This window comes from Uranotaenia lowii, chromosome 3 (genome assembly GCF_029784155.1).
Source record: "Uranotaenia lowii strain MFRU-FL chromosome 3, ASM2978415v1, whole genome shotgun sequence".
Taxonomy (NCBI): Eukaryota; Metazoa; Arthropoda; class Insecta; order Diptera; family Culicidae; genus Uranotaenia; species Uranotaenia lowii.
The window spans coordinates 208,909,722-208,926,871 of NC_073693.1; the positions used below are offsets into that span (position 1 = coordinate 208,909,722).

The 17,150-nt window shown below is 35.5% G+C and overlaps 2 protein-coding genes across 2 annotated transcripts; one reads left to right on the top strand and one right to left on the bottom strand.

Moving 5' to 3' along the window:
- Positions 1–1,500: 1,500 nt before the first annotated feature.
- On the bottom strand, positions 1,501–12,540 carry LOC129753044 (uncharacterized). Its single transcript, XM_055748838.1, has 4 exons — positions 11,536–12,540; positions 9,705–9,746; positions 7,550–7,665; positions 1,501–1,933 (listed from the first exon to the last, which is right to left on the bottom strand). The coding sequence occupies exons 1-4, from the start codon at positions 12,538–12,540 to the stop codon at positions 1,501–1,503; spliced, it is 1,596 nt and encodes a 531-aa protein (XP_055604813.1).
- A 1,342-nt stretch (positions 12,541–13,882) lies between these two features.
- On the top strand, positions 13,883–16,318 carry LOC129753045 (uncharacterized). Its single transcript, XM_055748840.1, has 2 exons — positions 13,883–15,178; positions 16,304–16,318. The coding sequence occupies exons 1-2, from the start codon at positions 13,883–13,885 to the stop codon at positions 16,316–16,318; spliced, it is 1,311 nt and encodes a 436-aa protein (XP_055604815.1).
- Positions 16,319–17,150: the final 832 nt, after the last annotated feature.

Sequence of the window (17,150 nt, forward strand, 5' to 3'; positions counted from 1 at the left end):
CGTACTATGAAGTAGCAAATTTCTCGCGTCTTAATATGCTGTCTCTTAATCGCACATTTTTAAAAGGACACGCTTTGGTAATCGTACATTTTCATGTACTGTTGAAAAAATCGCTGCTACTTAAAAAAAAGAACTTTTCTTTTGAATAATTGCTTAGATTCAACGTTTTCTTTTGAAATGTTTCATAAATAGGACACCTTCTAACATCGGCCATTCTACGTTCCAGAACCTCGTATGTTTTTTATAGCTTTGTTGTGTAATTGAACAACACAGTTTTTATTAAATATTTTTGAAGCTCTGAAAACTTATTTTTATTTAGTTTTTTTTCCAAATCATATTCTAACTTTTTCTAATATCACATAAAAAATCAAGTTTGCCTAAAGTAATGGATAATTCAGCATAGTTTTGGTTATGGGACGTTTTCGGTAGTCGGACGCACCATTTGGTCCCATGAGCGTCCGATTAACGAGCAAGTACTGTATTTCTTCATGAAACAGTTATGCTAACATACGAAAACACTATCAAACCTAGTGCCATATGGGGAAGGGCATCTTTGTCCCTTTTGTCACGTCTACAATCCCTACAAAATCGATGCCTAAAGACTATCTTTAATCTTCCCCTACTCTATCCAACCAATCTAATCTATTCTAACAGGTCACACAATATATTACCTCTAAATCAACTTTGCGATATACAAACAATAATTTATGTATTTGATAATTTGCACTCTTCAAACAGTAGTCAAAGCCTGAGATTTACAACAGGAGTTAGAATCCATAACACCCGCTTTTCTCATCACTTAGTACGCAGCACATCTTCAACTTCTCGTGGTCAACGCCGAATTTCTTTTATTGGTCCAACCAATTTCAACGTTCTTCCTGAAGATATAAAAAAATCAACGAATAGAAACTGTTTTTTTTTTGGTAATTTTTAACGACTGATTTTGTTTGATTCTTTATTTTCTAATTGGCATTTCAGTCTTAAGGAAGCAAATTACAGAGTTTTACAATTTGCCCGACGTTTCGGCCTTTGATCTTGGCCTTCTTCAAGGGATAACTACAATATTTTATTTTTGATAATTTCTGTTTTATAAACTTTACAAATATTTTTCTTGTGTTGTACTTACTTTGCATTATACTGTATATGTTCCTGAGTGTATACTGTGTGAAGAGAATTTCTGTCGGATTTTAACCTGTTATGATGATAGTTCCATGTTGTAGTTTTCTGTTGGATTATTAATTTTTGTGTACTTTACCTATTTCAATGAATTTTGACAATTGTAGAGGTCGCGTCGTAATAAGATAAAAACTGTTGAATTTTATGTGGACACATTTCTCGTAGATCACTTGTAAAGATGATTTGGATTTGTTTATATTAGATGTTGGATTGTGGTTTTGTATGTGTGAACGAATTACATTTTGATTCTAAACTACATATAAGTGTGTGGATGTTTTTTGAAAATTTTGCTCTTTTTTTATCTAGTGTGCGTATACTTATCATTTAAGAACATAAGTCTGGCGGTTTTTCCAAATGGGTTGATTCCAATGGGGCCGTCGGTTCGGGAGCACTGAGTGTTGGATCTGTTGAGTTCTTTCTTGTGTTTCTTCTCTTTCGTTCTGTACCGACCGTGTGAAGTATCTCAGCGTATACATGAGACATGTTCTCTACGTCTGATCGGTAGTTTACTGCGTGCTGGGAGGATTTTATGTGGAATGTCTCAAGAGTGTTTAGGCGTGAGTGCTGGTATGTACGATCGAGCACACTTGCCTTTGCTAGATCGAAACGATGTTGATGGGTCACGCAATGCTTGATGAGAGCTGTCGTGCTATCAGCGAATGCTTTAATCTGCTCGCTTGAATACTCGCATCCTGTGCTCAGTAGCATATCTAGTTTGGTTATGCTGGACTTGTGCGCCGATATACGTTTTGCCTTTCTAACAGAAAGGTTTGGTTATCGGTCGATTTGAGAGATCATTAATTATGGGTCTTAGACATACCTTTATAGGTACCTATCGACTCAGCTCGACGAGTTCTGTTGATGTCCGTGGATTTGTATGTGCCATTTTAAAAATGTCTAGAACGTTTTTGCGAAACTGGGCTGCACAATTAAAATGATTTTAGTCTCAAAAGAATGCATTTTTTTTTCTACACAACCCTTTCAAAAACGGGAAAAAAACAAAATAGTTGAAACCGTTTTCTTTACCAAATACATATCATACTTATTATGGCATAAAAAAAAGTTGCTAGTGGCGCCTCGAAGCAGCAGCACCAGCAATCATTTATAAATTGAAGATAATCAAAATAAAAAAATAATATTTTTATTAACTCGAGAATTGAACCAAAACCCTTCAGATCCCAAGTTGCAAGCGCTATCCAATAAACCATCGGCACGCTTGATTGAAAGCGGCTCAAACTCAAATAGGTAAAAGGCATTACTAAGACGCACCGTGGTCTGGGCAGTTTCTCAGTCTGCTGGGGCAAATACGGCAACAGTGTTTATATCTTACACTTCTTGCTTTTCAATGCAGCAAATGGCGGATGGGCGTTTCCTTCAGAGTCCGCCATGCCTATAGACATTATAATTTCATTTATGAAATTATAGTGTCTAAAGCCATGCCGGGTGTCAACAAAATGCAGAGCCGTACAGGAAACTGCGTTGGGGGGGGAATTTATATGAAGATCTTATGACCCTCGTTTTTTTTACTCGTGTTGAAGAATGAATTTATGTTTTTTTTTCATTTCTACATACTCATACATAATTTAGATTCAATTTCAGATGCAGAATTCAGATTCAGTTTTCAAATTCAGGATACAGGTTTAGGAATCAGAATTCAGGATTCAAAATTCAGAATTCAAAATTCAGATTCAGAACTCATATTCAGATTCAGAATTTAGATTCAGAATTCAGATTCAGAATTCAGATTAAGAATTCAGATTCAGAATTCAGATTCAGAATTCAGATTCAGAATTCAGATTCAGAATTCAGATTCAGAATTCAGATTCAGAATTCAGATTCAGAATTCAGATTCAGAATTCAGATTCAGAATTCAGATTCAGAATTCAGATTCAGAATTCAGATTCAGAATTCAGATTCAGAATTCAGATTCAGAATTCAGATTCAGAATTCAGATTCAGAATTCAGATTCAGAATTCAGATTCAGAATTCAGATTCAGAATTCAGATTCAGAATTCAGATTCAGAATTCAGATTCAGAATTCAGATTCAGAATTCAGATTCAGAATTCAGATTCAGAATTCAGATTCAGAATTCAGATTCAGAATTCAGATTCAGAATTCAGATTCAGAATTCAGATTCAGAATTCAGATTCAGAATTCAGATTCAGAATTCAGATTCAGAATTCAGATTCAGAATTCAGATTCAGAATTCAGATTCAGATTCAGAATTCAGATTCAGAATTCAGATTCAGAATTCAGATTCAGAATTCAGATTCAGAATTCAGATTCAGAATTCAGATTCAGAATTCAGATTCAGAATTCAGAATCAGAATTCAGATTCAGAATTCAGATTCAGAATTCAGATTCAGAATTCAGAATCAGAATTCAGATTCAGAATTCAGATTCAGAATTTTTGTAAATTTATTTTCGGCATATCGGTGAAAAATTTAGATTCATGGAGAAAGAATATCAGAATTAAAAATTGATGAAGCTGGATGTTGCGAGGTAAAGTATGGTGTACGTTAATAAATTTTCCTTGCAAAAATGTTCTTTCGCTCTTTTCATCATCCGTAAAATTTCTCCTCACTTTATCAATTTTCAATTCTGGAATTGTTTCTCCAAGAATACCAATTTGCACAGTTTTTGATAAATTTGCGATGACTTAAAGATCATTACGCATGAAAACACGATTTTGTTTTGTGAAAACTTTTTTTCACAATTTTTCTGAAATTAAGTTTGCTGCATACTTTTAGGGGTAAAACCATACTATTAAAAGTTGTAAAATCCGAAATCATAAAAAAAAATTTGGATGAAAGAAATTTCAATGTTGAAAACCGTGTGATGCAAAACAATCAAAATGAGATTTACAAGATTAAGAATTCAGATTCAGAATTCAGATTCAGAATTCAGATTCAGAATTCAGATTCAGAATTCAGATTCAGAATTCAGATTCAGAATTCAGATTCAGAATTCAGATTCAGAATTCAGATTCAGAATTCAGATTCAGAATTCAGATTCAGAATTCAGATTCAGAATTCAGATTCAGAATTCAGATTCAGAATTCAGATTCAGAATTCAGATTCAGAATTCAGATCCAGAATTCAGATTCAGAATTCATATTCAGAATTCAGATTCAGAATTCAGATTCAGAATTCCGATTCAGAATTCAGATTCAGAATTCAGATTCAGAATTCAGATTCAGAATTCAGATTCAGAATTCAGATTCAGAATTCAGATTCAGAATTCAGATTCAGAATTCAGATTCAGAATTCAGATTCAGAATTCAGATTCAGAATTTAGATTCAGAATTCAGATTCAGAATTCAGATTCAGAATTCAGATTCAGAATTCAGATTCAGAATTCAGATTCAGAATTCAGATTCAGAATTAAGATTCAGAATTCAGATTCAGAATTCAGAATTCAGATTCAGAATTCAGATTCAGAATTCAGATTCAGAACTCAGATTCAGAATTCAGATTCAGAATTCAGATTCAGAATTCAGATTCAGAATTCAGATTCAGAATTCAGATTCAGAATACAGATTTAGAATTCAAATTCAGAGTTCAGATTCAGAATTCAGATTGAGAATTCAGATTTAGAATTCTGATTAAGAATTTGGATTAAAGATCAACCTGGAATTTGAAATTGGAACTTATATTCAAATATTAGACTAAGTGTTGTAACTCAAAATTCAAACTTTAGAATCAGAATAAGATTTCAGATTTAGTTTACAGAATGAGATTAATCATTTAATAGTCATATTACTTTCCCCTCCTTTTGTGGGAATTTTTCCTCTATGCATGGTTGAGCTCTAAAAAAGGTATCATGCTAGGGCACGCGTCACGGCTATCCATCAATATTGTAGTTGGTTTTACTTATTCAGTAAAAAAAAAGCATAAAAAAACAGTAAGATTCGAACCGTGACCAGCAACGTGAAAGTTCTGGTTGCTACCACGGCACCATTTCAGCGTGTTATAAATCTTGGAAATTCTACTGTTTAAATACCATTCTTTCCATACATAAAATGAGCTCCTTACATACCAGTTCGCTTTTCCCCAAAAAAACGTATCAGGCATCATTTTTTTATATTGAGATTGGAATTTTTCGTGTTTGAATATCTGAAATCATACTTATATGATTCAGAGGGAAGGAATCTATCATGTATATTCTATATTATTTTATATATTTCCAAATATAATTTAAACTCTGTTAGAAAGGCTCCAATCCACTGTTAAGTGTATTAAATCGGGTTTTTTGAATAGTTGTTGTGTTTGACCAACGTACTGTCCTGGGCAAGATGTTCAAGGGATCTGATAAATGATGTTGTGCTGAAGCATAATATCCAGTGGATCCTTTACTTTTGTGTAGAAGTTTTTTATCGTGTTGTTTGATTTTGTAGCAATTCTCCAGGTTGGGTAGTCGTTTTTGAATGTATTGGCGAGCTGTTCACTTAATTGTGGTATATATGGTGCGGCTATATATCTTTTTGGTTCCTGTTTTTTATTTTCAATTTCTTCCGTTGTCCTTTCCCCTTATGATGTGATAGCGTGAACACAACAACTATTCAAAAAACGTATATCGGCGCACAAGTCCAGCATAACCAAACTAGATATGCTACTGAGCACAGGATGCGAGTATTCAAGCGAGCAGATTAAAGCATTCGCTGATAGCACGACAGCTCTCATCAAGCATTGCGTGACCCATCAACATCGTTTCGATCTAGCAAAGGCAAGTGTGCTCGATCGTACATACCAGCACTCACGCCTAAACACTCTTGAGACATTCCACATAAAATCCTCCCAGCACGCAGTAAACTACCGATCAGACGTAGAGAACATGTCTCATGTATACGCTGAGATACTTCACACGGTCGGTACAGAACGAAAGAGAAGAAACACAAGAAAGAACTCAACAGATCCAACACTCAGTGCTCCCGAACCGACGGCCCCATTGGAATCAACCCATTTGGAGAAACCGCCAGACTTATGTTCTTAAATGATAAGTATACGCACACTAGATAAAAAAAGAGCAAAATTTTCAAAAAACATCCACACACTTATATGTAGTTTAGAATCAAAATGTAATTCGTTCACACATACAAAACCACAATCCAACATCTAATATAAACAAATCCAAATCATCTTTACAAGTGATCTACGAGAAATGTGTCCACATAAAATTCAACAGTTTTTATCTTATTACGACCTCTACAATTGTCAAAATTCATTGAAATAGGTAAAGTACACAAAAATTAATAATCCAACAGAAAACTACAACATGGAACTATCATCATAACAGGTTAAAATCCGACAGAAATTTTCTTCACACAGTATACACTCAGAAACATATACAGTATGATGCAAAGTAAGTACAACACATGAAAAATATTTGTAAAGTTTATAAAACAGAAATTATCAAAAATAAAATATTTTAGTTATCCCTTGAAGAAGGCCAAGATCAAAGGCCGAAACGTCGGGCAAATTGTAAAACTCTGTAATTTGCTTCCTTAAGACTGAAATGCCAATTAGAAAATAAAGAATAGAAACTGTTTCAAAACCAAACTTATACATTACTAGCTGATCCCATACGAACTCCGTTTCGCTTTCAACTTGGAATATGTCATGAACAGTTTGCATGAAAGTCAATTGCCAAGCATTTTCCAGATGCACTTTTGAATTCACTGTTAAGTAATAATTGCAAAAATATTGTAAGATCATTTTGTCTGTCGTCTGCTACTAAATTTGAAATCAGGAATCAATTGACCGTGCCAAAAAAAACCCGTGTTTAAATTTCGACTCAATCATTGCATAACAACGCAATTATTGCCAAAAAGTTAAACCCTTTTCGATGGCTTCTAATACAATATTTGATATCTGAAATCGATTGCCCTTCCCTCAAAACTCCCGTGTGCCAATTTTCAAAGCAATCTGTTGCATAATAACGTCAATATTGCAAAAAACCTTGAACAATTAATCTATATGGACGACCCCTTTCGTCGACCCCTGGCAAAATATTTGACATTTGAAATCGATTGCCTGTCCCTGAAAACTACCGTGTTGTGGCCATGAAAAGCCATTGGTGGACTGTGGGTGCGGCGCTTGGCAAAACAACCACTGATGGGACTCACTCCCCCTGCGGGAGCGAGCCTCTTCTAGACAACCCCTGGTGGTTGTCTCACCAGTGGAGGCAGGTCCTCGGACTGGCTGCCTGGAGGCCAAGGCCGGTTGATCACTAGCTTGCAGTGATCCCAAACTAAACTCTCCTAAGGGGGGCTCTGATAAGAGCCGATTGGATCGGAAGCAAGCGAGGAGGAAGCACAGAGGAACAACACCAATTTAGTACTGGAACATTTTATTCTCTCGGTTTACTATTTACACTTGTTTCGCACTGTTACTGGCATGCAACTTTTGCCTCTGCTTCCGGTGGTCTAGGATTAGACCATTCTTGGCTGGTTCGCCTCCTCCTGTGTCGACCACTCCACTGGACCGATGCTGCCGCGATGGTGGTTGAATAAAAACTGATGACGCAAAGCGCGGGAGCGCGCGTTTTTATATTTTCGCCCCGTCGACTGCTGCTCGCTGATTGGCTGGCGCTCCTCTCGCGTTCATCCCCTCTCGCTCTCTTCTCAGTCCGCTTGTCGGACTGAACATACCGTGTGCAAATTTTCATCCCAATCCGATGTATAGTATTAACGATAAATCAAAAATATTGAAAGGTTAATATGGACGACCCCCTTTACCGGCCCCGTACACTGAATTTAATACCTGAAATCCATTGCTCGTCTCTCAAAACTCTCGTGTACCAATTTTCATCTGAATCCGATGTATAATAACGACAATATCGCATCAACAGTGAATAGTTAATATGGACGACCCCTTTGGCCGACCCCTGATTTTGGTTTGGATAAGTGAAATCAGTTGTTTGTCCCTAATAACTCCTACGTGCAAATTTTCATCCCAATCCGATGTATAAAAACGTCAATATCACTAAGATACTGAAAATTTAATATGGACGACCCCTTTTGCCGGCTCTTACACTGAATTTGATACCTCAAATCGAATGCACGTCACTCAAAACTATCGCGTACCAATTTTCATTTGAATACGATGTATAATAACGTCAATATCGCAAAATCAGCGAACAGTTAATATGGACGACCCCTTTGGACGATCCCTTACACATAATTTGACATCTGAAATCGATTTCTTGTCTTTCAAAACACTCATGTGCAAATTTTCAACACAATCCGACAAATAGTAACGTCGATATCGCGAAAACAATATTTGTCTTCTTTGGACGACCCCCTTCAGAAGGGGTCATCCGAAAATCTGAAAACATTTTTCATCCTTCCTGGTCCTAATTAACACACATGCAAAATTTCAGCTCTCTAGCTCTTAAGACGGCTGAGTCTATAGAAGACAAACAAACAAACAAACAAACAAACATACAGAAATTGCTTTATATAGGTATATATAGATTTCAAAGAAAATTTAAGCCGTTGAACATCCAACCACTATTCAGATGTTATTTATTATTTGTCTTGTATTTTTCTTAGCTGTAAATTTAGTATAATTAAATGTTGTTTAATAAATTTTTTGTAGTATTTCATATTAAATGTTAGTAATTAATATCATAAAATGTACATGGATCTCTTAAAAGGAAATATTATTTCCACTGGGATTCATGTTGTAATTAAGTTTTGTAACGTAACATCTCCTCGCACTAAGTAACAATATTATTAAAGTTCTCAGCATGAGTAAATTTTTTGTTCGCGTTTGTGTTTTTCCTTTTGCTGTCAGACATGCTGAGACAGTTAGCGTCCATTACTAGGGGGCTCATTTGAGCTTCTTGGTGTGGGGGAGTGTGGCAGGTCGCTAAGAAAAAAAAAAGTTAATTTTTTGCCTCAAAACAGCGATCGGGAAATCAATGTAAATTACTCCAAATGGGGTAAAAATTAAATTTTGGGGGGTATAAATGAAATAAGTATATGTTTTTAATTTGCATATATTTATGGTAAAAGATTCCTTATTTGAAAAAAAAACTAATAATCTTTAAGTTTTTTTTTTAAATTATCATGGGAGACGAACTGTGATGCTGAAAAAATATTATTTTTCTTTTTGCTCTTCGCCGTGGGGTAAAATCAACTTATACAAAAATATGTAGAGGTTATGAGAGAAACGAAGAGTGTTGTGTGATTCTCAGTAATTCAGCCCTTCTATCGGATAGGATTCGAATAATGATTTAAAAAAATCGTGACATTAGCATGATTCTTAACGAATATATTCGAGCCATTAAATTTCAACGTCTAGAGATTGTAGGATATTCATCCCTTTCATTCCTTTAAGAAAGGTGTCCTTTTATAAATGAACTACATTCGCCTGACTGCGTGAGATCATTTTAGCAGATAGCTACACGTTGTCCGCGTTCGACCCGTTTCGCGTTTTTTTTAGTCCCAATCATCTATTTTGGTCCCGGAAGTCCCTCAGCAAGTTGGCTGCCATAAACCTTTAATCATGATAATAGCACTCACATGATCATCCAAAATTTGGGTCCAACCTTTTCGCACCTTTTCCTGCGTTTATAAAAAAAAAAATCATTGCCCGTTTCAAACGGATATGACGTTCACTTATCTTATGTGGGGCGTGAGCGGTATGGTGAAGTAGTTTTTCCTAAAAATCTTGGTTGAGACAATTGTTTTAACCTCTGCATAGTGAATTCATGTTTAAAGTTATTTTTGATGAAAGGAATTTTTTTTATAAAAAAACTGATTTTCTTGTACACTTTCATACCATTCCTTAAGTTAAAGTCGAATAAGTTTCTCAGACAATAATCAGCTACAACTCCCAGTGAACATTTTGGTCTGTAAATTTCAGTTGTTTCTGAGATATACACACTTTTGTACAATCTGAAAAGTTGTATAGAATATTCTATATGAGCCTGTACGTACCAAAGTGGAGGCAATATACGGACCAAATTTTGCTCACCCTGAAAATATAAAACTTTGTATTGCGTTTTCAACAATTTGATAGCAACTTTGCTTTGCATAAAATCTTAGGATTGTACAACTTACAACTTTCTTTCGCCTGCCCTACAATTTGATTACAATTTCCTTTTGCAGGTAGCCTGAGGTTTGTACAACTTTCTTCGCCATTTAATACAATTTATTGTTACTGTATCCCAAAACAATTATATTTTTCCTTTATCTCGATTTTACTATGAACCGCCATGAACATTAATACAATAGAATTTAATGTTTACTGCGAAAAAAAAATTGAACCATATACAACTTTATGTGTCTCTTTTTCCTTAGTCTCGAACTCACGACGTTCCGATCCCTGTCCTGCGATACTTCCTCGGCGCCATTTCATATTGATACACACAAGCCAATTTGTTCATGTACAGTTGAGAGTTGTATGTTTTTATTATCGACTTTTTTCGGCGAATAAATAACTACAAAATTACTTGCCAGTTGGTCCGGACGTTTCGAGCTACTTTTAGCTTTTCACTCCTCTTCAGCGGACCTTAAATTAAATTTATTTTCCTATAATATACATCATTATAATACTATTTTAAACTTACTTAATCTAGCGATCGTCTACACTACTGTTTGTAGTTATTTGTTTACTTTTGATGTTATGTTTACATTTGTCTGTCAGTGTTTTGATCTTAGGTAGAATGGAATTGTAGGCTGACTTAAAATTTATAGAGTCCTTCTGTTTATTAACAACGTCGCTGTCGCCCCTAATTTTGATGTGGAACATTTCTGCACAAATTCTTGTGTTATATTTTGAAACTTTTTCAAGAATGTTCGTGTTTTTAAAGTCAAAAATATGACCATATTCTATGCTATGTTGGGCTAGTCCTGATCCTCCAACCTTTTTGTTTTTAACATCGTTTTTATGTTGCTCTAATCTTTTATGCAAAAACTGACTTGTTTCGCCAATATAAGATTTTTTACATTCTCCACATTTTATGTCATAAACAACATTTGCTGTTTTTTCCTTTGGAATTTTATCTTTAGTTTTTGTAAAAATTGTGTTTTTAACTTTGTCTAAGGACTTAAAGGCAACGTTGATGTCATATTGTTTAAAATATCGAGCTAGCTTTTCCCCTAGACCTGCGCAATACGGTATTGTTATAAAGTTTTTGGCTTGTTCGATTTTTTCCTCACTTAAACTGTTGTACATTTTATGCGTTCTCTCTTTTACTATTTTTGCAACTAGTTGCTCGGGATAGTTATTTATGTTTAGAATATTTTTAACAGTTTTAAGTGTTCTTTCCCTATATTTTACATTTGTCAGTTTCAACGCCCTATCGACTAATGCAACTATAGTGTTTACTTTGTGTGAAAAAGGGCTCACCGATCCAAAGTCCAGGTATCGTCCGTTCTCATCCTTCGGAAACCACTCTGTCGTCAAGCCGCCCTCTTCACGTCGTATGATCATGTCTAAAAACTTGATTTTGCCATCCACTTCTTGCTCGATTGTGAACTTCAGCCGTTGATGCATGCCATTGAACATATCCATAATAGATTGCTGTTCATTCAGTTTGGCACAAACCAGGCAGTCGTCCACGTACCGTTTATAAAAAACAGGAATAATGTCTCGTTCCGATAACGCTTCAAGCGCAGCTTTTTCGATTCGTTCCAGTGCAATCGATGCTATCACCGGACTCAGCGGACTCCCCATTGGTACACCAAACTTTTGAGCATAGATTTTACCGTTTAGTTGGAAAAAGTTGGATTGTAAAACAATTCTCAACATCTCTATGAAGCTTTCCTTTTCTATGTCTGTGTGTTCCGCTATTTCTGTCCAGCGCAGTTCCACTGACTGGATAGCATAGTCCACTGGGACGTTAGTGAACAGGGACACCACATCTAACGAAAACAAAACTGAACCCACTGGGAGAACTTTTTTCGTTATTTCCTCCGCGAACTGAAAACTGTTGTTCACGTGGTGTTCAGTTTTGCCAACAATCCCGTTCAAGATGCTAGTCAGAAATTTTGCCATTTTATAAGTTGCTGTTCCAATAGTTGAAACAATCAACCGAAGTGGAATTTCTTCCTTGTGGGTTTTCGGCAAACCGTATGCCCTTGGAGGATTGCAGTGAAACACCTTTAATTTCCTCCCAATGGGTTTTTCGATAAAGTTACTGCTAACCCATTTGTCGATCGTGGTGTTTATTAATTTCAACGTTTTAGTTGTCGGGTCCTTCGATAACTCAACATATGTTTCTGTATCATTAACTAGTTCATTCATTTTTCGTTTGTAGTCCTCCGTTTTCATAACCACTATGTGTTTCCCTTTATCCGCTTTAGTAACTGTTAAATCAAGGCGATCTTTCAGAAACTTCTTGGCCTGATTCATTTCTTTCCGGATCCATTCATGCTCGTCATGGAATGATTGGTTTGTGTAATTGATGTGGTTGGTAATGGCATTTGAAATATCGAATCGAATTCTATCTGCTTGTGTGTGGTATTGTATCACACTTTCAATTTCGGATAAAATCATCACGTATGGAATCGAGTGTGGATTGGGACAATTGAAACCGCTGCCCAGCTGGAGTGATCGAGTAACACAGCTAGGTAGATTCTCGTCGGTTAAATTTTGCACTAAAGATAAAATTCCAAAGGAAAAAACAGCAAATGTTGTTTATGACATAAAATGTGGAGAATGTAAAAAATCTTATATTGGCGAAACAAGTCAGTTTTTGCATAAAAGATTAGAGCAACATAAAAACGATGTTAAAAACAAAAAGGTTGGAGGATCAGGACTAGCCCAACATAGCATAGAATATGGTCATATTTTTGACTTTAAAAACACGAACATTCTTGAAAAAGTTTCAAAATATAACACAAGAATTTGTGCAGAAATGTTCCACATCAAAATTAGGGGCGACAGCGACGTTGTTAATAAACAGAAGGACTCTATAAATTTTAAGTCAGCCTACAATTCCATTCTACCTAAGATCAAAACACTGACAGACAAATGTAAACATAACATCAAAAGTAAACAAATAACTACAAACAGTAGTGTAGACGATCGCTAGATTAAGTAAGTTTAAAATAGTATTATAATGATGTATATTATAGGAAAATAAATTTAATTTAAGGTCCGCTGAAGAGGAGTGAAAAGCTAAAAGTAGCTCGAAACGTCCGGACCAACTGGCAAGTAATTTTGTAGTTATTTATTCGCCGAAAAAAGTCGATAATAAAAACATACAACTTATCGCGGCGATTAGCTAATTCAACAATTAAGCAAATCGACAAAAGAAGAAAGTATGGTTTCTCTTAGGAAAACCGAATTAAGATATGGACAGGCCGTAAAACTATCACAACGGTCTTTAATGAAAACGGAAGTGAAGCTCGCAAAACTTCACAATAGAAAGATTTTCCTGTTAAACTGTAGACGCCTAAAGTTGTTCCCGTCCTGCATTCGTTTTCCTGTGAACGTGTTCCTTGAGTGCAGAGAATCATCCGAACAGCTAGGAAAGTGCACAAGTAAGTTTCGGAAACAAATTTTGAACGTTTTAATATGCGATACGATAAGAAGCATTGCGAGATATGAGCGTACTGTGAAGAATAATCGTTTGTATCTCGAACGGTCTATGAACTACAATGATTACCAAACAACAAGTGCGAGTGCGAATAGAAAAAGAACGAACACATTCCGTAAATGCAAAATCCGTCAAAATCAGAAGTTGGAGAGAATGAAGGATACAAAAATATCATCCTCATCGGTGTGTGATAGTTGGGTGCAAAATTTAACCGACGAGAATCTACCTAGCTGTGTTACTCGATCACTCCAGCTGGGCAGCGGTTTCAATTGTCCCAATCCACACTCGATTCCATACGTGATGATTTTATCCGAAATTGAAAGTGTGATACAATACCACACACAAGCAGATAGAATTCGATTCGATATTTCAAATGCCATTACCAACCACATCAATTACACAAACCAATCATTCCATGACGAGCATGAATGGATCCGGAAAGAAATGAATCAGGCCAAGAAGTTTCTGAAAGATCGCCTTGATTTAACAGTTACTAAAGCGGATAAAGGGAAACACATAGTGGTTATGAAAACGGAGGACTACAAACGAAAAATGAATGAACTAGTTAATGATACAGAAACATATGTTGAGTTATCGAAGGACCCGACAACTAAAACGTTGAAATTAATAAACACCACGATCGACAAATGGGTTAGCAGTAACTTTATCGAAAAACCCATTGGGAGGAAATTAAAGGTGTTTCACTGCAATCCTCCAAGGGCATACGGTTTGCCGAAAACCCACAAGGAAGAAATTCCACTTCGGTTGATTGTTTCAACTATTGGAACAGCAACTTATAAAATGGCAAAATTTCTGACTAGCATCTTGAACGGGATTGTTGGCAAAACTGAACACCACGTGAACAACAGTTTTCAGTTCGCGGAGGAAATAACGAAAAAAGTTCTCCCAGTGGGTTCAGTTTTGTTTTCGTTAGATGTGGTGTCCCTGTTCACTAACGTCCCAGTGGACTATGCTATCCAGTCAGTGGAACTGCGCTGGACAGAAATAGCGGAACACACAGACATAGAAAAGGAAAGCTTCATAGAGATGTTGAGAATTGTTTTACAATCCAACTTTTTCCAACTAAACGGTAAAATCTATGCTCAAAAGTTTGGTGTACCAATGGGGAGTCCGCTGAGTCCGGTGATAGCATCGATTGCACTGGAACGAATCGAAAAAGCTGCGCTTGAAGCGTTATCGGAACGAGACATTATTCCTGTTTTTTATAAACGGTACGTGGACGACTGCCTGGTTTGTGCCAAACTGAATGAACAGCAATCTATTATGGATATGTTCAATGGCATGCATCAACGGCTGAAGTTCACAATCGAGCAAGAAGTGGATGGCAAAATCAAGTTTTTAGACATGATCATACGACGTGAAGAGGGCGGCTTGACGACAGAGTGGTTTCCGAAGGATGAGAACGGACGATACCTGGACTTTGGATCGGTGAGCCCTTTTTCACACAAAGTAAACACTATAGTTGCATTAGTCGATAGGGCGTTGAAACTGACAAATGTAAAATATAGGGAAAGAACACTTAAAACTGTTAAAAATATTCTAAACATAAATAACTATCCCGAGCAACTAGTTGCAAAAATAGTAAAAGAGAGAACGCATAAAATGTACAACAGTTTAAGTGAGGAAAAAATCGAACAAGCCAAAAACTTTATAACAATACCGTATTGCGCAGGTCTAGGGGAAAAGCTAGCTCGATATTTTAAACAATATGACATCAACGTTGCCTTTAAGTCCTTAGACAAAGTTAAAAACACAATTTTTACAAAAACTAAAGATAAAATTCCAAAGGAAAAAACAGCAAATGTTGTTTATGACATAAAATGTGGAGAATGTAAAAAATCTTATATTGGCGAAACAAGTCAGTTTTTGCATAAAAGATTAGAGCAACATAAAAACGATGTTAAAAACAAAAAGGTTGGAGGATCAGGACTAGCCCAACATAGCATAGAATATGGTCATATTTTTGACTTTAAAAACACGAACATTCTTGAAAAAGTTTCAAAATATAACACAAGAATTTGTGCAGAAATGTTCCACATCAAAATTAGGGGCGACAGCGACGTTGTTAATAAACAGAAGGACTCTATAAATTTTAAGTCAGCCTACAATTCCATTCTACCTAAGATCAAAACACTGACAGACAAATGTAAACATAACATCAAAAGTAAACAAATAACTACAAACAGTAGTGTAGACGATCGCTAGATTAAGTAAGTTTAAAATAGTATTATAATGATGTATATTATAGGAAAATAAATTTAATTTAAGGTCCGCTGAAGAGGAGTGAAAAGCTAAAAGTAGCTCGAAACGTCCGGACCAACTGGCAAGTAATTTTGTAGTTATTTATTCGCCGAAAAAAGTCGATAATAAAAACATACAACTTATCGCGGCGATTAGCTAATTCAACAACACAGTTGAGAGTTGCGTTTAAAAATCAGTTGATCGTATAAAGTACCACTGACTGCATCATTTCGGACTCTAAATCTATTTAAAGATGCCGTTTTTTGATATACAACTTTAACCTTTCTCCTAACCTATCCTAATTGTATTCAGCGCTGTGAGATCTAAGCTAGCTATTTACTGTACTGTTAAACAATTCGACAATCTGCAGATTGTTTAAATTCCATTATACGATGTTCTTACAATAACTGTACGACCTTTCATGGAAATAATATGTCATCATAGATCGCAAGCATGAAAGATTGCTTAATTGTACAGTGGGATATAATATTGAGCTTTACACAATTCTACTGCAATTCAAAACAACTTTTGTGATCTTTATTTTTTATTTCAAAGGAAAGTGCAGCGAAAACAAAGGAAAATTTCCTTTGATTTTGGGATAAATAAATATTTCTTTGTTTCAAATGCATTTTCGTTTGTTTCAAAGCATTTTTCTTTTGAAAAATCTTTGATTCAAAATATTTAAACTTTGAAACAAAAACAGTTTCTTTTGATTCAAAGTTGTTTTCTTTTGCCACAAGGTAATTTAATTTAGATTTTAAAGCATTTATTCATTGAACCATTTTCTATTTATTCCAATTGGAAGCATTATTTTCTGTTGTTTTGAAATTCCTGTTACGAATTTCAAATAATAAAAACAAAGGATTTCAAATTTAATTTTTTTTTATTCACAAATAAATGAAACAATGGGTCACACACTGGTTCACTTCAGTCGAATCATCCGGTTTAAATTTTCGTGGACCTGATCGCTGGATTGGAGCGGTGTCACCTCGGTTGAGGCATCCAGGGACTTGGAAAACCATCTATAGGCCGTGTTCCTGTAAAATTTCAAGCACTTATTGAAAATCTTCAATATTCATTCTTTAATTAACATAAACTTACCATACTTTATCCTGAATCTTTCTAACTAAGCTTACTCTGATCCACATTTTCACTCGAC

What these genes read in the sequence shown, in the direction of transcription:
- LOC129753044 (XM_055748838.1), bottom strand. Translation starts at nt 12,540, where the DNA reads ATGAATCAGGCCAAGAAGTTTCTGAAAGATCGCCTTGATTTAACAGTT. An exon ending in GATACCTGGACTTTGGATCG is followed by an intron (nt 9,747 to 11,535) that starts GTGAGCCCTTTT and finishes TTATAAACGCAG; the next exon opens with GAAAAGGTGCGAAAAGGTTG. An exon ending in AGTAACAGTGCGAAACAAGT is followed by an intron (nt 1,934 to 7,549) that starts GTAAATAGTAAA and finishes CCTTTCTGTTAG; the next exon opens with AAAGGCAAAACGTATATCGG.
- LOC129753045 (XM_055748840.1), top strand. Translation starts at nt 13,883, where the DNA reads ATGAAGGATACAAAAATATCATCCTCATCGGTGTGTGATAGTTGGGTG.